General features: G+C 44.1%; 1 protein-coding gene across 1 annotated transcript in view; it reads right to left on the reverse strand.

Annotated features, from left to right (window-relative positions):
• Positions 1 to 3,850: 3,850 nt before the first annotated feature.
• Positions 3,851 to 27,053, reverse strand: part of DPYS (dihydropyrimidinase) — a gene marked incomplete at both ends in the record, with an annotated part of 73,153 nt that continues 49,950 nt past the window's right edge. The window contains 2 exons of the mRNA XM_081111217.1: positions 3,851 to 3,913; positions 9,174 to 9,381. Of these exons, the coding sequence (XP_080967343.1) occupies positions 3,851 to 3,913; positions 9,174 to 9,381 (271 nt within the window). The remainder of the gene's footprint in view (positions 3,914 to 9,173; positions 9,382 to 27,053) is intronic.

The following is a 27,053-nucleotide window of genomic DNA, read 5'->3' on the forward strand; positions in this document are numbered from 1 at the left end:
AAATCAATAAAAAAATTTTTTAAAAAAAATTACTGAAGGCCTCACAGCTAATAAATAGAATTTTAGAGCCCCCACTTTTTTTTCTCTCCAGTACATGAGAGGAAGGAGGCAATGGAAGGCGACTGTGGAGAAGGAACGCTACTCAGTCCATCTATCCTTGGTCCAGGCCTGGAAAGTGCAGTTGTGCTGTGACAAAGAGATTTTACTCCGTATACCAGAGGTGATCCTGAAAGAGATATTAATAGCTTAAACCATGCTCTCCTATTGCCTTATATTATTACTTAGGCTGCGTTTCTGCAAAATATTTGTGACAAAGCCTAATAAAAGCACTAAAGGGATCCGCATAATCATTTCAGATGACTCTGTTAGCGCAGAATCCTATAGCTACTTCATCCTCCCAAATAGATCTATCACGTTGATAATGAATCTGTATTCTTCATTTGGAGCAGCGGTTCTCAACCTGTGAGTCGCGACCCCTTTGGCGGTCGAACAACCCTTTCACAGGGGTCGCCTAAGACCATCCTGCATATCAGATATTTACATTATGATTCATAACAGTAGCAACATGACAGTTATGAAGTAGCAACGAAAATAATTTGATGGTTGGTCACAACAGAAGGAACTGTATTTAAAGGGCCAGAAGGTTGAGAACCACTGATTTAGAGCTTCCTTACACCAAAATGCTCCACAACATTTGTATTCATTTTTGTCGAGAATGCTTACTCACGTCATCTCTACCAATATAGGAGCTCAGTAGGAACTCCTCCACCTCCTCCTCTATTTAAAAATGAAGAATCCATTGAATGCCAATCAATTGCCAGACCCTCAGCTACCTGCTGGGGAAATAATTGTGAACCAGACAAGCCCTGCCCTGCACGAGCTGTCAGTTCCCCGGAGGAGACAGTAAGGCAGGTCAGTTATGCAATGGGACGATGTTGCTGTGATGGGGGGTTGGCTGGGCCCTGCTATGGAGGAACATAAAAGTGGGGTGTACCCCGTCCTGTTGGAGTGGGGGAAGCCTCAGAGCGGGGGTGATATTTCAGCTGAGTACTAAAGGATGCATGAGAAGTGGCTTCTAAATAAGAAAGCAATTTAATTATTTTTTTCTTGAGGATTCAGTTATCTTCTTGCAGAGTTTCTATTGTCAACTGAAGCAGAGAGAAAAGGAATCAAGCATTTTACGGTATTTCGTCCCCGAGAAAAAACCAGCCATGGCTCTCCCTTAGGTGCAGTTCGCTGTCCTTTCTCCCCTGTGTTCAATACAAATTACAGCCGAGTAGCTGGATTCCCACTTCCCTATTCCTAGTCCCCTTTGTCCAGTGTGCCAGTGCACCCTGATCTCCGTGCTGATGGGCCTGCAATGAGAGCATAACTGCCCTGAGTTCCCCCTGATCCACATTGTTAAAAAATCCTTCTTGCTTGGCCCGTGTGGCTCAGTGGTTGAGCGTCAACCTACGAACCAGGAGGTCACAGGTCAATTCCAGGTCAGGGCACATGCCTGGGATGCAGGCTTGATTCCCAGTGTGGGGTGTGCAGGAGGCAGCTGATCACTGATTCTCTCTCATCATTGATGTCTCTCCCTTTCCCTTCCTCTTTGAAATCAACAGAAGTATATTTTTTGAAAATAAAAATAAATAAATAATCCCTCTTGACGAGTTCACCTAGGTCCTAGGAGGAAAAATATAGCTCATCTTCTCTGCACACACAGAAGGGTGGTCCCAGTGCAGACCAGGCAGCAGAGGGGAGACAGGGCATCCTCGGGCCATCCTGATTCCGCCGAATTCTCTCAGATCCTGCCTTCGTCGGCATGACTGGATCATTTACCTTGGGGTTATCCTAAGGTTGAGTATCCAGTTTGATTACATGGTGTTTGCTGAGGGACCTAATTTCCAGGAGTTGCTGAAGCAAATGTCACACAGGAAATGATGCTTTTGAATCACAAACCAACCTCCCAGAGTCCCCACGCTACTCGTTAGAAAAGACACACATACCGCAGCCACAGGATATACAAGGAAGATCTAAATGTTTATTAATGACAACAGAATGTAAGATCGCAGTTTGCTATTTTTAAACAAATGCCTCCATTGAAAAAAAACTTTAAACAAACAAAAAAAAAGTGATCTTTAGAAATTCACAGTAAGAAATCTGGTACAAGCCAAGATGACGTTTTGAAGTATCATCAGTGAATTTTCACACAGACTTTCCATCACAATAACATTCATTTATGTCTTCCATCTTACATAGCAGCAAAGTCACAGTGAGACCCACCGTGATGGCTTCTGAAAGGAAACCAAAGAGGCCTAGAGCGATTATTCTTTCCAAAGGCTCTCGGGAAGTTGAGATGAGGCTGGCTTCCCATTGCCGACAGCGGTTAACTGTGATGGGAACAGCAGCATCCTTTTCTCTGACTTTGCTTTTGAACCGAATAAAAGGAACTCAGCGAAACATTCCCTCTCACAAACAGATGCGGAGCGCAGGCCTAACCCTCCAGAAATGCGATAATAAAAGTAAACACTAACCCTGCCCCTGCCAATGCTGCAAAAGCAGGTCACAGCATTCAATGCAATTTCTTCCTCCTGCTAAATCTTCCTCCGAATTTTTGACACAGTCTTCCTGGATTGCCAGGATAATTTCAATAGTTAGGGAATGACAAAAAAACAACAACAAAACACTGAAAAGTTTGGCTACATAGCATTGAGAAAGACTCAGGACCCTCAGTAATGCGATCACAGCCCAGAGTGCACAAAGCCGCGTTGCTCAAGTCATGGGTTATCATCATGTGCAAATGTGCAGGCTAACCGGGGGCGTACAACACTACTCCCCTGACAAAGTGTCCCTAATGAACACAAACATCTAGCCATCATGTCAACCTTTTATGGAAGAGTTTGGAAGATTGCACTGTTCTGAAACATCTGAAAATGTATCACAAGCTTTAACAATTTAGTGAAATTGCAAAACAGAGAAAATGTGTAGATTTCATGAAGTCAGTGGAAGATACGTTAGAGAGATGCTTAAGTCACAGCAAAGCCACTGCCAAATAGATACTTGGCTTTGCAAGACCAGAAAACTACTAAAAAGAGAGAGAGAGAGAGAGAGAGAGAGAGAGAGAGAGAGAGAGAGAGAGAGAGAGAAAATGTGTAAGATACTTTAAAAAAGAAAGTTCTGGATGTCAAAATATTAAGAGAAAAATTGATGAAGCACTAAAATATTCTTTTTTCAAAAAATGACCATATCTATAATATTATTCCAAAAATTACATGTGAAATAAAATATATCACATACTATCAAATAATTTTCCTGAAAAATTATACCCCCCCCCCAAAGCCACATGATTCATTTTTCATTCACTTTAAGTTCTAGAATATATTTGCCCTCACAATATGAAGATTTATCTTTCCAGATAAAGTCTTAAATCAAATTATAAACTTGACCATGAAATTGTCCTCCCTGTTTTAAGTGGTGCCAACTTTCCTCGATGACAGGTCTACTGTGTCACCAGCCACCGCTCCTTGCTCACATTGGGTTCTCCATGGCTCTGGTGACTACTTCCTAACATCTCAGAGGATAAATCTCCAGCTGGCCCAAGGCCTCCTTCAATCTGGAGGCTCATCTCAGTGTTCTGCGTCAAGAGGTCTTTTATCATTCTTCCCTTGGCTAAACGGTCCTTGAGTCTCATGTCCCTTTGAAGCCTTTGACCTTGACCATGAACTCTTCAAATGGTCATGGAGAGAGAGATGCTAATTTCAGATGTTGTCATGCTGGAATACTTTCCTTGTCCACCGTCCCTTACCAACAGCACACAGTGAGGGGTAGGTCTGTTTCCTGGTCCCAGCAGTGGAGTCTTCTGTGTCTATTTCAGGAGGACAACTTCTCCCGTATAGGGTTCACGCTCCACGGGGGTAGGTGTGCAAGTCTGAAAAAGAACATTTCATTTTTCTCTTGTGACTTGTTTACTGACTTCTTGAATTCAAAGCTAAGTGCAGCTCCCTTCATAAATTGTTAGACCAAAAAGAAATCTTATGAACTTATCATGTGTCTCCCAACCCTTGCCCTTTCACAGAAATGCCCAGCAACCTCCAGTACCTGTGTCACCCACTCTTTGCCGGAGTTCATCTGCATCAGACAAAGGCCCAGGGAGCACTTTGAAATGATCATTCTTTCTACTGCAACTTTCCCCGGGGCCTCTGCCTTATCCTCACACCCTTCTGAGTTCTAGTACCAGCTTGGCCTTTCGGTCATTCTTGATATCAGTATTCCCAAGGTGCTTTGTTTACCTCTCCTAAGACTCTCAACATTTCGGTTCAGATTCTAGCAATTTCAATGTTGTTGTTTTCTCTCCTCATTTTCCCAATTGCCACTGTGGGTAACAGGCCTCCCCCAGAGTCTCACATCTCCAGATGAACTGTGCAGCAGAACCCTGGCTGGGCCAGCTAGAATTCAGGCAGTGTGTGAGGAGAGCTGAGGTCTGGGCTTTATAACCACAGGAGCTCACGAGAAGCGACTAAACCATACTGTTGATAAACACGCACACAAATTCACTGACAAGCCAAGAAGTAGCAAATCACCGTGATCAAGGGCGTGGGCTCAGAACCAGATGGCCTGGGCACATGACTCAACACTGCACTCCAGTACCCTTAGTTGCAAACTGGGGATAAGAAGAGCACCTACTCTACAGGGTGGTTGTGAGGATTGAACGTGGAGAGAATTCAATATAAATAGCAGTTAGAGTAATGCCTATGATATAATAGGCTCTTTACAACTAAATACATTTGTTTGTGCAGGTAAATCATATGTATGTAAACCATAACAAATTCCTGTAGGTCTTCTTTTGACCACTCAAACTAATATGTTGTAGGGATCAACAATGTGAGTTTTGGATCAAGACAGACTGAATTCTAGCCTTGCCATTCACTAGCTGTAAGAAACTGGCAGGCTAATAGGCCTCCCCTCCCCCCCCCCCCCCCCCCCCGCCCGCCCCCTTCCCTGCCAACCTACTCACTCATCTATGAAATGGAGGGAATAAAACCCCTCTTCCAGACGCATGAGATTTCTCAGATACAAAGCACTTCCTTCACTCATTCAATAGATATTTAATGCGCATACACAGCCCCAGGCACAGAGGATAAAGCACAGAAAAAAACAGAGACTGTATTTACAGCTGTGAATCTTGACACACAGTGTTGGGCGCACAGAGCGCTCGCACTCGGTGGGAGGGCCCCTGCCCTTCGCTCACCAGTCTGAGCCCCTGTCCACTTTCTGTGTCTGCGTAGATGCCTTGCGGGACTGCCATTTGGGCTCACTACCGACTCAGTGCTTTTCTTCAGCCTAGATCCTGTCATCACCTTGAGGATTCTGCCAAGGGGAAATGAAGGCCGGCCTTCCATTTCTGCTCCCCAGCGCTGGGCATTGTGGTCACTGGGAGCCCATCCACCCCGAAACTTGAAACGCATTTAGTGCCCCACTCTCTGTCCACATCCGCCCTTTCAGGTCTTTGGTCTCTGTGTTTTTCTCTCTCCTGGTTTATTTTTCAAGCCAAACTGCATGATGCATCTTTCAACATAGCATAGATGTGTAATTTATCATCCAAACCGGTTAACAATGTGGATTAACTGTTAACCGGTTAACAATGTGGATTAATAGTTAACCGGTTACTAATTCGGATTGACTATTAACTGTTAGTAGTACGAATTGAATATTAACCAGTTAATAATGCGGGTTAATTATTAATCAGCTAGAAGTGCGGATTAACTATTAACCAGTTAATAATACGGATTTTGTAATCCAAAGAAGACACAATAATTTCAAGAGAAACATCAAAAGTGCTTTATTCAAAGTAATGTCCATCGCTAGCTACACATTTCCCAAATCTTTCAGGTAATTTGTAGATACCGTCCCAATAGAACTTTTTTTGTTTTGAGGCAAATCATTCAGAGACCAAATTTTCCACTTCCTCATATGTTTTGAAGTGCTGCTCAGAAGGTGCGTGTGTCATCAATCAGAATAAGTGGTAATCTGAAGGAGCAAGGTCTGGCGAAGAATACAGTGGGTGGGTTAATACTTCCCAGGCAAGATCTCTTAACGTATCTTTAACTGGTTTTGAAGTGTGTGATGGTATATCATCATGAAGCAAATTACTTTGCTGTGTCTTCTGGACCATTCTGGTTGTGTTATGATCAAAGCGTGGTTCAAATGGATTATTTGTTATTGGTAGCGATCAGTATTAACGGTTTCACCAGGTTTTAGAAGCTCATAATACAACACCCCTTCCTGATCCCACCAAACGCAGAGTATTGTCTTCTTTCCAAAGCGATTTGGCCTTGCAGTGGATGTCCATGGTTGACCTGGATTTTGTGCGTTGGGGATTCTCAAAATAAATCCACTTTTCATTGCCAGTCACAATTCCATGCAAAAAGGACTTTCTTTCATACTGCTGAAGCAACATTTTACTGATGATTTTTCAGTTTTCCTTTTGTCTCTTTTTCAGTTGATGACCACTCAAGCTAATATGTTGTAGGGATCAACAATGTGAGCTTTGGATCAAGACAGACCTAAGTATGAATTCTAGCCTTGCCATTCACTAGCTGTAGGAAACTGGCAGGGTAATAACCCTCCCCCCCGCTACCCCCCCTCCAGCCTACTCACTCATCTATGAAATGGAGGGACTAAAACCCCTCTCCCAGACGCATGAGATTTCTCAGATACAAAGCACTTCCCATTTTCCTTCCTTTTACATCTTTCCCATTGCTTGTAAATGATTGGAAATTGTTTGCTGAGCAACGTTTAATCTTTCTGCAGGTTGTTTTTGAGTTTGAGAAGCATCTTCATCCAATAATGCTTGTAATGGTTGGTCTTCCAACTTTTTCGCTCGACCTGGACACTTTGTCTTTCACGTCGAAATCATCACTTTTAAAGCGTTGAAACCAGCGTCACAAGTATCTTGAGATGGAGCATGTTCACCATAAGCTTCCCGAAGCACACGATAACTTTCAGCAGCACTTTTCTTCCAAATAAAGTAATGAATTAAAACTTCCCGCAAATGCTCCTTTGATTTTGGCACGAAATTCGAAATTTTTAAGCATGAAAATATCTATGATGTTAACACCTTCAGAGAATTTGACATATGAAGTTTTGAAGCTTGTTGTCAATACAACAAAATAGCATACATATCAAATGGCATATAAATCAACATATGTGTAGCGCCATTTACTGAAAAGAATCTGCATTATTAACCGGTACACCTAGTAAGATGCTGCCCTCAAGGAACTAACACTCTAGCCAGGAGACCAGACAAGTTCTGGAGCTGGGAAACACTAGAGCAGTGGTTCTCAACCTGTGGGTCGCGACCCCTTTGGCGGTCGAACAACCCTGTCACAGGGGTCGCCTAAACCCATCCTGCATATCAGCTATTTACATTACGATTCATAACAGTAGCAACATTACAGTTATGAAGTAGTAACAAAAATAATTTTATGGTTGGGTTACAACATGAGGAACTGTATTTAAAGGGCCAGAAGGTTGAGAACTAGAGTCTGTGCTTTGGTAGTTTGGAATGGTAAATGATTAATATTCTTCAGAAGAAAGCAGGTGAACAGGAAAAATGATATGAGCTGTTCTGCTTGCCTTCAAACACGTGTATCCTCATTCCCAAGGAAATCTGAATATTTTACATGAAAACCAAAGCATGAAAACCAAACCCTCATGTGAATTTAAAATCAAGAATTTCTGCCGAAACCGGTTTGGCTCGGTGGATAGAGCGTCGGCTTGCGGACTGGAGGGTCCCAGGTTCGATTCCGGTCAAGGGCATGTACCTGGGTTGCGGACACATCCCCAGTGGGAGATGTGCAGGAGGCAGCTGATCGATGTTTCTCTCTCATCGATGTTTCTAGCTCTCTATCTCTCTCCTTTCCTCTCTGTAAAAAATCAATAAAATATATTTTTAAAAAAAAGAAAGAAAAAAGAATTTCTAACAACTATTTTTTCTTAATCTTAATGTGATATTTTTCTTCTGCATATAAAATTATCTTTGCCTAATGAAGAGAAAAATGTCTTCAGACAATGCCCAAGCCTCATTTCACCCATTTTTTTTGATACTATTTCCACACCATTTTAAAAAACAATCAATTTCCCCCATGTTTGGAGTTTCACAATAATTTTCTTCTCTGGCTTTACAGAGATCTCATGATACAGTGGGAATGAGAAAGGCCCTCTCACAAATCCCAGCTCATATGTTTATTTAATGCTTTGCCCAGGGAATAATATTTAATCTTGCTGAGACTCAGATCTCTATGTAAGTTGGGGATATTAATATCAACTCGTGGTTTGTTGCACAGAGTAAGTAAAATAATGAATATAAACTACCTAGTACAGTGCCTGGCAGATAGCAAGTGCTCAGAACAAGATATAGTAGTAATGATTAACTATTACTTATTGTTATTGCAAAAACCAATAATGCACTAGCAAGCCTAAAAAAGTGTAGACCTACCTGACCCCAAAACTCCACCATTGCTCTGGTGGTCAGACATTCAACCACAGGGAGCATAATTTTTCAAGGGGCCATTGCTAAACTCTGAACTCCATTCCCTTGTTTGAAGGAAGGCCATGCCTCCCACAGCTTTTCCAAGCCAATGACATCATGCCATGCAGCTGATTAACAGGAGGCTTTGTTCAATTGCTGCCTAAAGGCCTTGCTCAGTCTGTCTTAGTCTGTGTGGCATCTGGGATGCTTGTACCCCTTTTTCTCTCCTTCATTCTCTCACTGGATTCAAACTCGAATTGTAGTCTGAGGCTCTCCCAGACTTTCCTGACTCCCTCCCGTGTTCTCTCACAAGTGTCTTCCCTAATAAAAAAAGAAAGTCAGACCTTTATTCATGGGGAGTCTGCTTCTGAGAATACCCTGACTAACCCAATTGCCAAAGGCCCTCAGAGGTCCTGAACTTGCCTGGGAAAACCCGACGTGGTCCATCAGGAAACCCTGATAGACATCAATCCATAAGGGAAAATGCATCCATCCCATACTGATTCTTTCTTGGAAAATTGGTATTTGTTTGGAACCTTTCCTATCAGTTCTGATGTCGCAGGAATGTATTCAGTTGAGTGTATTGACAACACCACCAACGACATCCAGGAGCGGGTGACAGCCCCGCCCCGGGTAACAGTCACTTAGGCACACTCACCTGGTCCCGCTGCTTGATCCTTTGGTAAACATACTCAGCAAATGGTTTGCGAGGAATATACTTCCCGTCTCCTGCTGTGACGTGGAAAACTCCAGCTTCATATACCACTTTGCCCCTGGAAATGGTCACCAGGGGCACGCCGTGGCACACCATGCCCTCGAAGATGTTGAAGTTCACAGCCTGATGGTGAGTTTTTGCTGAGATAGTCCTGTTTGTAAAAACAAAGAAGCCCCAGCTCATCACCAGCTCATCTGGCAAATATAAAATATTAAAAGGATGACTTACAAGAAAATTTAGCAACGCTATTAGGACATAGCTTTGTCACTGGAACAAGTGACTTCAAGAATAGAACATGGCATTAACATTTCATTGCAAAGTAATTACATTTGCGGAGTGAAAAACCCAATAACTCATTCTTTAAGGTGATTGATGAGGATAGAGTGGGTGGAGGAAAGGCGCTGGCTCTCACATTTAAATTTTAAAATTAGTATTTATGTGTTTAAAGAACAAAGTATTAATTATAAAACATTTCCAACACTGATGAGTTTGATGAACACACTGACCCAATATCCAGACGCCTGTAAGACTGCTGCAATACCTTTCCCCAAATACCATTCCTGCTCCCCCTTCACAGAGGTACTCGATAATTGGTAGTTATCAAATTGAATTTGATATGTATCAAGGCAAAATTATATCTTGAATTTCTTTCCCTTGTCTGAGGCAAAACTGGAAATTTGAAGATGATAAAAATAACAAAATACGGCCTGACCAGTGTGGCCCCGTGGTTGAGTGTCCACTTATGAGCCAGGAGGTCACAGTTTGATTCCTGGTCAGGACACATGCCTGGGCTGTGGTTTAGATATCCACTAGGGGGTGTGCAGGAGGCAGCCAATCAATAGATGTTTCTATCTCTCTATCCCTCCCCCTTCCTCTCTCTCTAAAAATCAATAAAAGCATATTTAAAAAAACACACAGAGATGATAATAAGAAAATGAATCTGCTCCCAGTGAGAAATATCACCAGGGGAAAGAAAAAAAGGAGGCACCTGTATGTCAGGTACCTGCTTTGTAACATCTTATTTCATCTTTATAACACTACTTCAAGATAAAGAGTGTTTTCTACACTTTACAAGTAAATACACTGAGATTTAGAGAGGGTAAGTAACTTGTCAAAATACACATGACCACATAGTTTGATAAAACGGGGCTATTTGTTATATTTTTAAAATTAACATTAATTTTTAAATCTGTTCTGTATCTCCATAGCTTTCTCTTTTCAAGAATGTTGTGAAAAACAGAATCCTAGAGTAGGAAACCTTTTGAGATTGACTTTTTTCATTGAGCATAACTATTTTGAGGTTTACCCAAGTTGTTGTTGTGTGTTAAAAGGCCATTCCTTTTCCATTGCTGCGTAATATTCCATGATATCACACACCACAGAGGAGCCATTCACCTACTGAAGGACATGTGGGTGTGTCCAGTTTTTGATGGTTATGAATAAAGCTCTTATAAACATTCCCATCCATGTTTTGTGCGAGCACTTCTTTAAATACCCCGGGCTGGAATCACTGGGCCATATGGCTGGTGTATGCTGAGACTAAAAGAGCTCTCCGTGAACTTAGGAACCAACTTGCTGATATAAAGAAAAGTTTAAAAGATGAGTAATGGACAGGAGGCAGATACAAATACAACAATAATCTAAACACTAAGAAGGAAAGGTCTGCTCAAATAGTAAGACATGTCACTAAAGTAGGAAGAGTGAATAAAGTATATGAGATGACTAAGTATAGAATGCGTTATGAGCTGGTGATGAAAGATGCAAACTCAAGGAAAATCTAGGACATAATATAGAGGAACTTCAGACCTTCAGGTTCAAGTGCCTTTTTCTGACCGTTACACTCTCTCTGTGACAGTATTTCCATAGTCTGGGCTGCTGCTTTCCTACATGTCACAGTGACAGTCATGGCAGGAACCTTGGGGCTTGAGTGGTAGAACGTTACATAAACGTGTCTGGACGGATACATTCGTAAGGCTGCCATACAGAGAAAGTAGGATGCATAAAAAGTCATGCTAACGTAGTTATTGATGTGCAAGAATGAGAGGTGAAAACCGTAAATCATAAAACCCTGTTTTTCCTAATGGGAAGCTGAGTTACGGGCACTCGTAGGAAAATAACCTAACCGGAGAAATAAGCTCTATACACAGAAATTGTCATCATGATACTGCGTAAAGTACTGAAAAGCCGAAACATGACAATTTACCAATGATTATTCAGTGGAATACTGGGCATCTATGAACAGCTAGAATTAAGAATATGCTAGAGAAGCGAAGAAAACAACAATTGTGTAACATCAAATGAAAAAGTGATGGGAAGTACGCACACTATATCTACAAGGAAAATACATATACACATGGACAAATACAAAAGGAACTGTACAATCTAAATTGTTTTTGTGGGCTAGGGTAAAGTAAATATGCAAAAAAACATGACAGCAAAGGTCTGTGACAATAAAATGTCATATCAGAATTCTCTGCCTCAGCCAAATAAAGGTCACTCATTACCTTGGCACTCTCAGCCTCCCAGTAAGCAAGAGGAAGAAGATAATTAGGCAACATCTAAGCAATTCTTTATAATAAGGCATTATGTAAATGAGGTCAAATTAACATAACATGTAAATTCCAGGCATTATCACCAGCAGGAAGAAAAAGGAGGGCTTCTAATTTCACATTCATAGGTGTCTGACAGGGTGTCATCGCTCCCCAGCTTTTTCCTCCCGGCCAGAGCTACAATACTCATTGTCAGGTCTGCCCCTCTTCCTTCCCTATGACTCTGCTCAAGAATCCTGGTCTCGTGTAAATTATATCTTGGTAAAGGTGGAAGAGGAAAAAGAAAAGGAAAAATCCTTTGATCCAAGAAGCCGACCCTGAAGATGCAGAGCAAAAGTGAGCACCTTCGCTCTGTGGGTCATCACGAGCTGAACCGTCTGCAACGATCTCTTGCTAAGTCCCTCTTCTAGTTGCTGTACACTGGGTTACACGTTGCAGTGTAACAAAGGGGAGTGTATCTCCCCTGGAAGAATCCTTGCAATAACTTAGGGTACTGGCCTCCAAAAGACAAATCTAAGCTGGAAAAAAAATGATTATCTCCAAAAATTTGAACATTTATTTTTGAGAAGGATTGTATTTGCTCCCTATGCTGCATATAGTAAAACTAAAGCAAATGGAGAGAAATTACAAAGAAACCAGTTTAACTTCAATATATTATAGTCTTTAAAAAAATTAATAATGAATGAACCGCATACTGAATGCTTGTTTTACATTTTGGAATAAGTGTAAAAGAGGCCAAGTTATTTTATCCCCAGCACACAATAGGTGTGTAATAAATATTTATGAAATGAACAAAAGAAGAATCACACTATTTTCTCCTGTCGGTTTTATTTCTTGCCTCTGCTGTCCTCAGGCTCATAACTGCATTTTGGCAATAGAGCCCTGAATTAAATGGGATGCAAGTATCCAATCCCAATGTTCTGCTGTGTACTTAACATTTCTGGTGAGCTGCACAAGTTCATTAGTAATCCTATATAATAAAAGGCTAATATGCAAATCGACCAAATGGCAGAACGACAGGTTACTATGAAGCACAGTGACCACTGGGGGCAGATGTTCAATGCAGGAGCTGCCCCCTGGTGGTCAGTGCAGTCCCAGAAGCTAGGCTCATGGCTGGCGAGCACAGTGGCGGTGGTGGGAGCCTCTCCCACCTCCACGGCAGTGCTAAGGATGAGCGGGTAGCATAGGGGAGCAGGCCTAAGCCATCAGTCAGACATCCCCTGAGGGCTCCCAGACTGTGAGAGGGCGCAGGCCGAGCTGAGGGACCCCCCTCCGAGTGCACAAATTTTGTGCACCGGGCCTCTAGTAAATAAGGTAAAATTGTTATCATTATCGTTCTTATTTGCATCTTATCAAATTACAGGAAACATTTGTTCATCAGTATCTAGCAATACTTGGAAACACTAAGATTATCAGCGCTAAGTACACAGCTGAGCCCAAGGATCACACAGTTTGATATTGAATGAACCTCAGAGAGGTCAGGATCACTTTCACGTTTTGAGAATACTCATATACTTGTAACCCTGACATAAGATGATTAAAAAAACTGCCTAGAATGGATTTCACTTGGTTGTAACTAAGAATCCTGCCTGCTATACCTTTTTCTTTTAATATTTGCACTGTATCTCTGGAGCTTTTTGAAAAATCTCCTTTTGTGATAACCTCAAACATATCACTTTGAGGTTATTCCTCAGCATGAGGCCTGAGCCCAACTGCCCTCCAAGCCTCGCTCCTTTGTCAGGCCCTGGGCAGAGGTGAGCGTTAAGCACCAGCGTTGGACGAGGGCCACTGTCCCAGCTGACAGGAGCAGGCCCCTCCCGCTTAGAGCCTTATGGGAAAATAACCAAACAACCTCCAGCTTTTCATACATTGCTCCCAGAGGCTCCCTCTGATGCAGCACAAGTCCAGGTGTGAAGGCCAAAGTCAGACTAACGTTCCCTCTTCTCAGAGCCGACGGGCCTCGTGTCATCTGGGGAGCAGGCCGTGCTGTGAACGCTGGGAGATGGGGTTGGGAGGCAGCAAGAGGGTCTCTCTAAAAGGGAGGGTCAGTGAATGACCTAACACATCATCATCATGTGTTTTTGCAGTTGTAAATGAGCCACATGCAGGATCCCACCCTGCAAGATAGCAAGTGCTGTAACTGTTTTTTAAAAAATTATTATTGACTTAAAATTTCTTATTTTTTAGTTTAAATCATTTTAAATTTTCAATGACAGTTGCCATACAATATTATATTAATTTCAGGTGTACACCTGAGTGATCAGACACGTAGTCTGATCATCCTGATAAATCTAGTCAGTACCCATTTGGCACCATAGTTATTACATTATTATTGACTATATTCCTTATGCTATACTTTATTTTTTTTAAATATATTTTTATAAGTACTGTAGTTTTGTCCCTTGGCACAAATCCTCCCTTCCTCTGATGTCAGCACCCCCATTTTCATTTTTAAGGAACTTCTCTCCCTGAGTGGAGGTGATCTGGCCAGACTGCTGGGCATGTGCCCTGTTCTTCCCTAACCAGAGATGGGCAATTGCGTTCTGTTTGCCAGGAATTTGAATCTTCGGCAGAGTGACCAAAAAAATTAAAAGTGATGGGAAGGGCGCATCCCTGAGCACAGAGCAGCTGCTGCTGTGGGCGGCCCCAGGCTGTGCTGGCCTCTGGGGGGCTGATGGCTCTTTTGGCCTGTGAGATTCCCAGGGCCTTCATAGAGCCTGTTTCTGCTTAAGGGAGAGCCAGTTGGTCACTACGACTTGTAGTCAAAGACCCTGACTGACAATGACTTTGGCCTTGGAGAGGAGTAACTCCCATGCATGTCTCTGAGGCAGAGTTCAAAAGGTCTGACTCAACCCCGTTCCCCGCCCCCCCCCCCCAAAAACAAAACCTAAAAGCTATTTTCAACCAAATCTGTCTGCAGAACAGATGCAAATGTAGAGTGATGCTCTGATTTCATTTGTAAGCAAAACCCAAGAGCTGTGAGATTCACTATCCAATAGTTTTCAAATTTAACACTATGCACGTCAGTTCAGGAGAGTAGCATTTATAAAAAACACCTTCTCTCTAATTCTTTTTTTTCAAGATTTACAAATTAGGCAATTTATTTATTTTCTCCGTTTAAATGAAATGTGTTGGGTGACATTGGTTAATATGATCATATAGGTTTCAGGTGTGGGTTTCTATGTTACAAGATCTGTATATTGCACTGTGTGCCCACCCCTCAAAGTCAAACCTTCTCCCATCATCATATATTAGGAACCCCTTTCATCTCCCACCCCCTTCCCTCTGGCAACTACCACACTGTGGTTTGTGTTCATGAGGTTCAGTTTTATGAGTGAAATCATAGGGTTCTGAGCTTTTTCTGACTGGCTTTTTCTCTGTGCCTCTTCCCTCCTCTCTGAAATCAATGTATGTCTCTTATCTCTCTACACTGTGATTGGATGGCGAGGCCTGTCCCGGTGATGACAGGAGGGATAGGATAGGAGTGATTAAAACCATCTCCTCTGTGAGTGAGGCTGGAGTTCTGGGCCACTGGCTCTTCATTAGCACATTCACAGGAAGGGTGTCCTCAGTGGTCAGTCACTCTGCCCCAGGGAACCGCTGCTCTTTGTCAAGCTCTCTGTGAGCCTGTATCTAACCGCACATCTCTGTATAGAGGGTGTCACGGTTGTCTCACTGAGTCCCAATTACACACATGTCCAAGGCTCAAGCTGTCAGGGAAGCAGGGGCCCTGAAGATAACATGAAGCTATTTTCCAAGGGAGTCCATCACTTTGATACCACTCACATCACAGCTGCAGGAAAAACATCCTGTTCCTTTGCAAATAGCTTTCTATCAAAGAGCCGCGTGCACTTAGAGATGAGAAAACTCACTGAAGCGAAGCCTGCAGGAGACAGCACCACCACCCATGCGCAGTCGGGGAGAACATTGTGGGCAGGAAGAGAATGTCTGAGAGCAACGGGGGTCCTCCTGACCCCAGGGAAATGATGTGTTTAAGGATTTTGTTACATTTTCTCCAACTCAGCCGATTTGTACATGGCACAGCTAGATTCTTCTCAGGTTGTCATGAGAACAACAAAAATAAGTGAACAGGATTATTCAGGCCGATTCGTGGCATCTTTAAAAATAGAACATATCTCTCTACATTGTGTTATAAGATACCCTGTGTTCAACACAAAAGAAAAATAATCATTAAATCTTCCCAACAACCCTATAAGGTAGGTACTATTATTATTCCCATGATAGATGAGGATGATGGGACACCAAAAAATTACTAACTCACCCCACGTTTCAGAGCTAATACGTTCACGTTGCTCAGGGGAGACAGAGGTTAAGCTCTTAACCACTAGACAATACAGCCACGTGAAAGCTCTGTAGGAAGCTACCAGGGAAGCATTCAATCAATAGAAACATTCTTCATCCACCAGAAAACACACAGACGACAGCTCGTTCCATGTTTCCTGGTGTTTCCTAGGCTGTTTTTCTGTTTAGCAGTAAGAGATGTAGGGTGTTATTAAAAATTCTTTAAACCAAAATTGGTCATTCTCAATGTAATCACAAGAGAAGAGATTTCTTTTGACATGTGCTCCAACTGTCTATTTCAAACCATCCCTCTTGCCATTTCTTGGACGTGACAAGTTATATAAATGGGGAGCAAAGCAGCTACATCTCTGGAAATGCTAAATGGTGCTACTTCAAGTACACTGTCATTACTAAGCAAAGTTGCTACTCACTGCACCCATCAATCTTCCGCCCTCTGTTCAGACTCTACCCCCACCTCCTCTCACAGAAGAGAAAATGGGAACTGCTTCAGCCATGTCAGTAAGTCTACATCCGACAATAACGTGGGAACTCTACTGGTGCTCAGGGTATGACAAGACATTTAACGCAGGTTCGTAAAAAGGCTGCCCAAACATTGACTTCAAGAAATTAACTGATCAGGTAACCCTGCTGTTTTGTCCTTGGAGCTGTGTCAAGTAGGTCATGGGTGGTGGTGTAGCTCATGGTTAAATACTAGAAAGTTAACCTTGGAAGTAGGTACCACCATCTTCATCTCCTGTGCCTCACACAGCACTGAGCAAATGGAAGGCATTTTATATACATACTAGAGACCTGATGCACGAAATTCGTGCGAAATTCATGTAAGAGTAGACCTTCCTTCCTCCAGTTGCTGGCACTGGATTCTCTCTGGCACCCGGGACCCAGGCTTCCCTCCGGCCACTGGCAGACACACAGGACCTGGGTTTCTGTCTGGCCACCAGCAGGCACCCGGGACCCAGACTTCCCTCACAGCCCCAGCTTTATCTGGAAGGTTGTCTGGAAGGATGTCTGGTCTAAGTAGCATATTATGCTTTTATTATTTTAGACTAGAGGCCCGGTGCACAAAATTTATGCACAGGTAGGGTCCCCAGGCAGAGCCGGCAGTCAGGGCCAATCAGGTTCCCCACCTCCCCACCTCCTCCTTTCCTTGCTCCCTCAACACCCCGCCACCACTGGTCACCCACCATGTTCCACACCATCCCCTGGTGGTCAGTGCACATTATGGCGAGCAATCAAACTCCCGTTCTCCCGGTCAAACTCCCGAGGGGACACTTGGCATATTAGCCTTTTATATAGAGAGAGATTTGTTTCTTCGAAACTAAGTTATTAGCAAGTTTCTGAATTACTACTTCACATAAACACTGCATGTTCTATATACCAGTTTTCAGGAAGGGGGGAACTAAAAATAATTTAGTGTCTTGCAGGAGCAGGAACTGACTATGAATCAGCAAAAGCTAGCATGACACCAGGATGTAGGTCCTATGAATATAAAACACGTATGTGCTTGTAGGTGAGGAAGGATTATTAGCTTTTAGAAGGCGAATGGTTAGCCTGACATATTGGTAGAATTCACTTTATAGTGAGAATTCACTTTCTGGACTAGAGTGTGGACTTGGTCTTGTAATAATCATATTGTTCCCCTCCCTGGGAGCTGCCTTGCCCTTGGCAAGATGACATTGTTTGACAGACTATCTGTGGGTGCAACTTGGGCAGAAAGAGATGTCAGTTTTCTGCACCGGAACACAGTGGGGAACTGCCCTGAGAGTTCAGAGAGGCCAGGACTTATTATTATGTTCAGTTTTGATGCCATATTTTAAGAAGAGAAAGAAATGCCTGGAATATGAAGGGAAGACAGTGGGGTTCTCAACTAAAGGGATGGAAAAAGAGAAAGTTAGATATCAGAACTATCTAGGGGACTTTTAACTTGCCTCTTTTTTTTTTTTTTTTGAAAGAACATGACCTATTTTCCCTCCATCCCCACTGAGGGGAATAAAAAGAGGCGGTAAGCAGAAATGCTGGCAGGTGAAATGCAGTTTGACACTGGAAAATAACTTCTGGACAAGCAGGGAGTGGGGTGTGTGAGTGAAGGAGAGAAGCAAAGACTGTGGCCAGGGGAGAGAACCAGGAATGCAGACCACTACGGAACTGTGGGCCATCCAGAGATGGGCTGCAACACCAGTCAAAAGTCAGAACTCCCAGCTCTGGAGTCCTAAGAGTAGAAGCTGGCCTCCAGCTTTCCTGAGGGGGTGACCAGCAAGCCTCACGTTGCATGATTCTACTCCTGTCACAGTTGAAAGGGTTCTTAGAAACTCCAAGATTGACAAAAACATTTTCTTATAAAAACCCAGCCCATGTGCTCAGTGGTTGAGCATCGACCTATCAACCAGGAGGTCATGGTTCGATTTCTGGTCAGGGCACATGCCCAGGTTGCCAGCTCAATCCCCAGTGGGGGGTGTGCAGGAGGCAGCCAATCAATGATTCTCTCTCATCATTGATGTTTCCATTCTTCTCTCCCTCTCCCTTCCTCTCTCTGAAAATCAATAAATCATATTTAAAAAACAAAACCCCTAACAACAAGTACAGGCTGCCTTGCTCTGCAATTGGCATTAAAAGCATCATCTCATTTAGCCCTTGGAGTAAGCCTATGATATCGATATTCTTATCCCTATTTTATGGGTAAGGAAACTGAGGCTGAAAGAGGTTAAAATGCCTAAGACACATCTAACACATGGCAAAGCTAGATCTTGAACTTGGGTCTATGAAGTACAAAGGCTTTTCCCTTTAATGATGAAAATCAACTTGTTTTAACCATAGCACAGGGCGCAAGCTCTTTCAGAAGAGGGCTGAGACAGTCAGTCAATAACTATGCAAAGTGCACAGTACTGACACCAAGCTTATAGATTTCCACCATGACTGGCAAGCTTTACCGAATGCCGACTGCTCAACCACCACCCATCAGTTTTGAATGGATGGAGTCACTAAAGGTCCAAGTGTCTAAATAGAATTTCTCTAGGGTTTCTACACTTGAACGTTATTCCATTATGATTCACAAAGCAACCTTTGCCAGTCATTCTTGACTCACTGTCTAAAGAGTGTGCGGTGGAAAAATGTGGGACAAGAGCCACTGAGCACCAAAGGGAGGCTCCCTCAGTGCATGCTGGGAACCGGAGACCCAGCATGTGCATCAGGGAAGTGGACTTTAGATGTTCAACGAGAGGAGTCTGTCATCCCCAAAACTCTAAATCACTGGAAAACGATGGCTCGCAGGTCAAATCTGGCCCGCAGCCTGCCTGGGGGAATAAAGTTTTATTGGAGCACGGGCATGTGCATTCATTGATTACTGTCTGTGGCTGCCTTTGTAGTGCAGAGGCAGAGTTGAAGAGTGGCAGCAGAGACCCTATGGCCCATGAGGCCCCGTACATGTACCTGTCCCTTCACAAAAGGAGCTTGCTGACCTTCTCTCAGTGTTCTGGTGTGGCAAAAGCAAGGCTCCTGGGAGGACTGGGGGACCTAGAACCTTACAAGGAAAGAGCCGCAAAAAGAAAAAACTAAAGACCCGGAGAGACAGAGACAGAAAAGGCGGGGGATGTGATAACTGGTTTGGCTCAGTGAATAGAGCATCAGTCTACAGATTGCAGGGTCCCAAGTTCGATTCTGGTCAAGGGCACGTACCTTGGTTGCGGACACATCCCCAGCCCTGGTTGGGGCACGGGTGGGAGGCAACTAATCAATGTGTCTCTCTCCCATTGATGTTTCGCTCTGTCTCTCCCTCTCCCTTCCACTCTCTCTAAAAATCAATGGAAAAATATACTTGAGTGAGGATTAACAACAACAACAAAAGGTGGCTGTGTAAAGAAAAACGAAGAAACAATAGAAAGGGTGCAAAGGAGGACAAGAAGGTAACGGAAAAGTAACGAGGCAGAGGGATACCCGTGACCATCCCGGCACATTCCAGCGGCGGCCACTGTCCATTCAGCATCTACTGTACTAGTATCCCACTCACCAATTCATGTTAGCATCTCCGTTTAACCGATGAGGAGACGGAGACAGAGAGAGATGGAGTAACTTGTCAAGTTGCCCAGGAAGTGAGCGGCAGGGTCAGAAATCAAACCCGAGCAGGCTGACGCCCATCCCCTTCTCCTTCCACCACCCCCGCCGTCAGGGACCACCCCTGCTCAAAGGCTGAGCGCGCCGCGTGCTTCAGGCATTAAAAAGGTTCCCAGCCTTGGGATTTTAATAGCAATTATCTTCTTCCCGTCCGGGCGAGAACTCGGTGACAGCTCATCATCTATGTCAGCCGCGGCGCACTGCGCGGACCCTCCCAAAATAGAGCGTTTGGGAGGTTCTGTCAGAGTTAGAGGCACAGCCCCGGAGTCCCAATTAGCAATGGAGTTGTAGAGCCCAAACTTGACCAGACCCCAGAGGCACCTGCTTCAGGGAGCACTGCTGGGTCCCCGAGGCCCATGGTGGCCGGGGCTCACGTAGTCACAGCGACATCACCTCTGTCCCCCCAAGCAGGTGCGAGGCTCGGGGTCCAAGGCGACGATGCTGAAAAGCTGCAGGAAACCGACTCAGCTCCCCCGCCAGCCCGCCTTAGGGCAGACGCATCCATCACGGAGGCAGGGAACGGAGCGGCACCCAGGGGCGCCCGACAAGCTGACAAGGGACCCGCCGCCGCAGACAGGCCGACGGCAGGAACCTGCTGACTGGCGCAAACTGGGGCGATGACTGCCAACTGGCGCTCAGTGCCCTGGGCACTGTGACAAAGAATGTGCGTGTCTCCACAGCCTGACCCTGACCCTGCATAGCGACCTTTGACGATGGGAATTAGGATCATGCCCGTTTGACAGATGAGGAAATTGAGGCAAACCAAGATGAAGCACTTTGTCCCAGGTTACGCGGTCAGTCAGTGCAGAGGCCAGAGTACAAACCCAGGAGGTCTGGCGCCAGAGACCAAGTCTGAATCCCCCCACGCCCTTGCCTCCTTCCCTCCCCTTTCGGGAGGCTGTAGCTTTGCAGGGTTTAAGAGATTAGACAATAGAGTCAACCGGGCCTGCTCTGAACCCCAGCTCTGCCCTATCCAGCTGTAGGATTTGGGGCAAATGAATAACCTCTCTGTACCTCAGTGTTGTCATCCTTAAACTGGATCCCCACATGGTAATGGCATCTACTCCTTGGAGGGTGGAAGGAAAGTAGCAAACCACTGGCAGCTCAATTGATCTGCAGGCTCATCTCCTGGTGCGAGGCACCCTGGCCACGCCTGCTCCGCCTTCCCCTGCCCTCCTTCGCTGCTCTGCCTTCCGGGCCAGGGGTGTGTGTTTGGCCCAGTAACCAAGGCAGATACCAAGGGCAGAGGCGACAAGAACCAGCACGAGTTCCCTCCTTCTCTGCGGGGCTCCAGCTCCTGCTGGTGGTTCCACCTTGTCCTTGCTCTCCCCACTTTACCCCCATCTTCCCTTCTCGAAGGCCCGCCTGCTGGACTTCAGGCTCCAGCATCAGATGCAGAGACAGCAAGCCTTGCAGACAACTGCTTAACCAGCTCCTACAACCAGGGAAGGTCAAATCATATGTGTGTATGTGAATGTCTATATGTATGCACATGTGTGTATATGTACACATGCACATGCATGTATCACACACATATAGAAACATGCATGTGCACTTATATATGAACACAAATTATGTATGTGTGTGTATGAGTATCGATAGCTATATCTATGCATATCCGTATCTGTCTCCAAGTGGTTCCACTTCTCTGTTCATATCCCAGCTGGGTTACTCCTAGGATAGTTTCTTGCAGGGATCTCTCCTCATCGCTTGCTACCCATAAGTGTTCACCTTTGCCATTTTCACTTGCTTTTGTTACATTTACTAATAGCAGTTCAGTGGCTGAAAGTCATGGTCAGGTCATCTAAGATCAATATAATGACAGTGAATAATAATATTCCGTTGCAGCTGGTATTTACTGCATGTTTTTATGTCAAGCTCTAGACTAAAATCTCTTTGTATTATTTTTATTTAATTCTCCTCACTACTCTATGGAAGCAGGGTTTTTAAAGAATACCTATTTCATAGGTGTTTTAAATTAAGACATTGAGGATTAGGGAAGCTGAGTAACTCACCTAAGATCATAATTAATAGACTACATGACTCAAATACTGTTAACCACTATAGATTGCCTCCCACTATAAGTAATCCACCCAGAACACGCCACATTTATATGAAATTTTACATAAACTTTTCCCAGAAATACGAAGGCACCTTAACAGGAAAACATAATGCAAGGTAGGATAATTAGGGATAAAAACAGAACAGAAAAACTTTCAAAAAAAAGATGGTGCCAAGGACCCATTGGTAGTTGAATTTAGGTCTTTACAGGAGATCGTACTTATCAGTATAAAGTTCTATGCAAAACCTCTCCCCTAAAAGAGGCAACCAATGAGTCAATTTTAAGACATATTGTCATGTTTTTTTTTTTATACTTTGTGTACAATTTATTCTCCTCGGTGTCAGAGAATAACAACGAGGCATGGAGCACCAGGAGGTTTATCATATATTCAGCAGTTAAAATACTGGAATAGTCAAAACAAAACAACAACTCGGGTCTTTTATCATATTGCTGAAAGCCATGCTTGCGTCATTAAACTCTTCTTGTCTCCAGTTTATCACTTAAATAAATGAGGAAGAATGACTAATTAGGTTTACAGTATTTCCATGAAGAAAGTTAGGTTCTGAGAAATGAGATTCCTAAGTTCAGGATATTAAGACCATTATTTCACAGCTCTGACCTCCCAGCCACATACACCTCTGTTCACTGCTGGTTTGAGGCAGACCGGAACATGAACTGAAGAAGTCTCCTTGATGGAACGCTGAGAAAATCCCTCCTCACCTATGGGTTTATCATATACTCATTCACTCATACACCGTGCTAAACACTTGAGGATGCAGCACCAATAAAACAGACAAAAATCCCATCCCTTCCCAGATTCAGCTCACACTCCAGTCAGACCTATTTCTGAATCTGCAAGGACCTCTGCATTATAACACGATTGGAACATATGAGCAAAGTCAATGTTTCAATAGGAATCACATGCATATGCATATATATAATGCCTTACAGTTTATGCAAAGCAGTGTCAAATAACTATGACATTATTCCTCAAAATCACCTTGAGGAGTTTGCAAGAAATATGACAGACCATTTAAATAAAGAGACAAACAATATCAGGTTACCAAAAAAACCCCAAAAATGAACAAAGGGAATAATCAGATATTTCTGGATAAGAAAAAAACCCAATGATTAATAAATATGAAAAGGTATTCAACTTCCTTAGTGCTCAAACACATGAAATTCGTAGCTGAAAGGTAACCAGTGTTACCTGCAAAAGTAACAAAAGTCAAAGGGGGAAAAAAAGATTGTACGCAGAGCTGGTAAGGAGCCAGGAGGTGGTGACCATACAGGCAGAGAGCCCTGGAACGCGCACACCCCTAGATACAGCCATTCCTTTTAGTATCCACCCGATGGAAAGCATCATAAATTCGGATTTAAAATGTCAAAAAAATAACTAAAAACTGTAGAAGTTACTCATTACTATGAAACTTACACGAAAGGCCTAACACAAAGAAATTACATGGAGAGCCTTCCCTGGAAACTACTGTCTCAGGCTGTCAGACGTCCAACACGTTCTAACAGCCCTGCTCGATGTCATGTCTAAGGGACCTTTCACTGAAAAGGCAGTTACAGTTGTGTCCCATTCGCATGCCGACTATCAGCTAAACGTGCAGAAAAGGACATGTATGGGGTGGGGTGAAAGTAGGTTTACAGTTGAGAGTATGTGAAACACAAAGTTTCTTTTTAAAAAAAATATATTTTTATTGCTGATAGTATTACAGATACTATTTCAGTTCCCTCCTCCCCTCTCCCTCTTCCCAAAGTTTATTCTTGTATTATTATTTATTAACTAGAGGCCCGATGCATGAAATTCATGCAAGAATAGGCCCTCTCTCCCCCAGCTGCCGACACCAGCTTCCCTCTGGCACCCAAGACCCAGGCTTCCCCCGGCAGGCACCAGGAACCTGGGCTTCCCTCACAGCCCTGGCTTCGTCCAGAAGGTCATCCAGAAGGATGTCCAGAAGGATGTCTGGTCTAATTAGCATATTATGCTTTTATTATTATAGATTACTGTATTATTTTCCACATGAACAACACTGATTGGAACTGTGGTTGACAAAAACAAACTGGAATTCTGGGACTTGTTGATTTATCTATCTAAGCTTTTCTCTCTAGGATCCCACAATATTAAAGTCACTTCCTTTGATACCCTCTAGTTTGTAAACCCCTAGAGTCTTCCTTTATCTGGGATACTGATAATATTCATGTTTCTTAAGCTTTCATGTGTGCCATGCAGCATGCTGAGCCCTCAGGGGCTGGTACTGTTATTGGCACATCTCTATTTTTCACGGAGAAGAAACAGCCTCGGAGACGTGAGGAGCTTGCCCAAGGTCACGGAGCTTGTATGGATGGGTGCAGCTGGGGATTGAGTCCAGTGACCCAGTTCTGCCCTAAATCCCATGCTCCTTAACCACGGGACCACACACGCAGATCGTCCACCCTGTTTTGTAGTTATGTTAATTATTTGGAGTGTTTATCTGTCCCATTAGATCCTAAGCTACTTTAGGGGAAGATATTTCTCACTCAACTTTGAGTACAATGTTCAGGGAGAAATTGCGCCCAGTTGGCACTCAATAAATGCTTGGGTCACAAATGAACAAAGCTGCTGTTGTTTTAAAGTCGATCCTGACTCCTCTCCCTCACCAAGTGGTCAAGGAGGGGTTTTTCTTGCCAGGAGAGAAAAAAATCTCCTAAATCAAATTTTTCTTTATGCTATCAACTTGCCAGCGCCATTATTCCCTTAAGCCTCCGGATCATTCCATAAGTATGATCTCCCTGACCCAATCCATCCTGCACACTGATCAGCCTACAATACCATTTAACCAGTTTCCCAACTGATGAGCCCAGATACAAGATCCAAACACTCAGACCCCAGGGCGACCGGGTGTAGAGAGCCCGTAGACTAGTCACTGTTAACCGAAAGCATCTTCCCAGGTGACAAGCAGGCCTAGGGTGGGTTTGCAGCGGTTCTCAACCCCCCTTTGGGGGTCGAACAACCCTTTCACAGCGACCTAAGACCATCGGAAAACACATATACGATTACATATTGTTTTTGTGATTAATCACTATGCTTTAATTATGTTCAATTTGTAACAATGAAATTGGGGGTCACCACAACATGAGAAACTGTATGAAAGGGTCGCGGCATGAGGAAGGTTGAGAACCACTGGTTCAGAGGGAAGGGTTTGTCTGGACACAGGACTTGCACTGCTGAGACTAAGAAAGTTTTGGGCAAACCAGGACAAGTTGTGGACGCCACATTCTCCTCCCCGTCTCCAGATCCCTTCTCTTTATTGCCCTGTTCTCTACGAATAAGATCATTGTGCCCCGTGAAGATGGGGAAGCACAGATGTCATCGACTCAGACCCTCACGCAGAGACGCTCACTAGCTCATGCCGTCTAACAGCAGATCCTGTCACTTAAACTAACACCCAAAACTCTTAGTCGTCTGGCCGGGACTTGTGTTATCTCCACGGCCTGGCATCCTGAGCCCCTGCCTTCCCAGTCTCTTGATTACTCTTGGATGTATCTTTCCCACTTTCCCAATGTAGCCCTGATCTCTCCATCTGGGGGGATTTACTGCCTCCTTTCTATTATCCAGAGCCACTCCCAAGACTCAGTTAGTTCAAAGTCCTTTCCCATGTCCCACCCAGTCATCTCTGAAGTTTGATGACCTCAACTCAGGACAATGGTTTGGGCCACAGCACCTAAGACACTCTCCACCTCTTGCAGCGATGTGTTCAGCTGTTATTATTATTTTCTTCCAAGAGTTACTATCCTTTCCCATGTTTATATCTCATCTGTCCAAACAGAACAAAGTCTATTTGATGGCAGATATTACACCTTATGTTTACGTCCCGGCAACACTCAGCAACACTTTTTGCATTTCTTAAACACAGCAAGCATGCAATAAATACGTTTACAGATGGCTGATTTATACAGTGTCCCCCCGACCCTGTGAGGAATTCAGCAACTCTTCCGCACAGGTAAGTGCTCCAATGTTTTCTCCCTTGTGGGTAAATTGCCTTCTCATTATTCTGCCTCTAGCAACGTAGCTTTCCTTCAATGCCTGCTAGGAGAAGAGGAGTTGGAGCAAAGTCTCAACATTTCCCTCCCGCTGCGAGAAATAGAGGCAGATCAGAGTGGGGGTGAGGTCCGGGGGGAGGGGGGTGGAGGGAGACAGGAAAAAAATATTATAACAGAAATGTAAAGAAAGCATCCATAAGAAATTCTGGAGAGGCAGAAAGCATTCCAAATACAAACAAAGCCAAGATATAGAGTAAAGGGCTTCATAGGCAAGAAAAAAAAAAGAAACCAAGTTGTCCCCATTAGATTCAGTATGGACAGGAACACGCGTGCCAAAAGCCCAGCACGAATGCCAAGCTCAGCTCTGAGCGGGCAGCCGGTGTGACCCCCTCCCAAAGGGCACCCTGGGTGGGCTCTGCAGATGGCACATGTGGGGAGCCTCCTCGCGGGCCAGATGGCAGGCAGCCCCGGTTTCAGGCCTGAAGGCAGGCACAGGGAAGCGATGGGAAATTTCCTTCAGGCGACATCATGTCGGCATAAAAAATAGTATTGATCCTTTTGCCTCCTGGCCAATGAGAAATCAACTTAGACAAAGGGCATGAGGCAAGAGGTTTAATGGGACTCCCACCGCAGCTGCAAAATAAACCTAATGGACCCTGACTCTCCTGCCCCAGGCTCCGGGCTGCACAGGCCTCTCCTGGAGAGGGCGGAGTGTTCCGCAGGCACAGAGGCCTTTTAAAGAAGCTGCCACTGCCC

Source organism: Myotis nattereri (genome assembly GCF_964212035.1).
Source record: "Myotis nattereri genome assembly, chromosome: 17".
Taxonomy (NCBI): domain Eukaryota; kingdom Metazoa; phylum Chordata; class Mammalia; order Chiroptera; family Vespertilionidae; genus Myotis; species Myotis nattereri.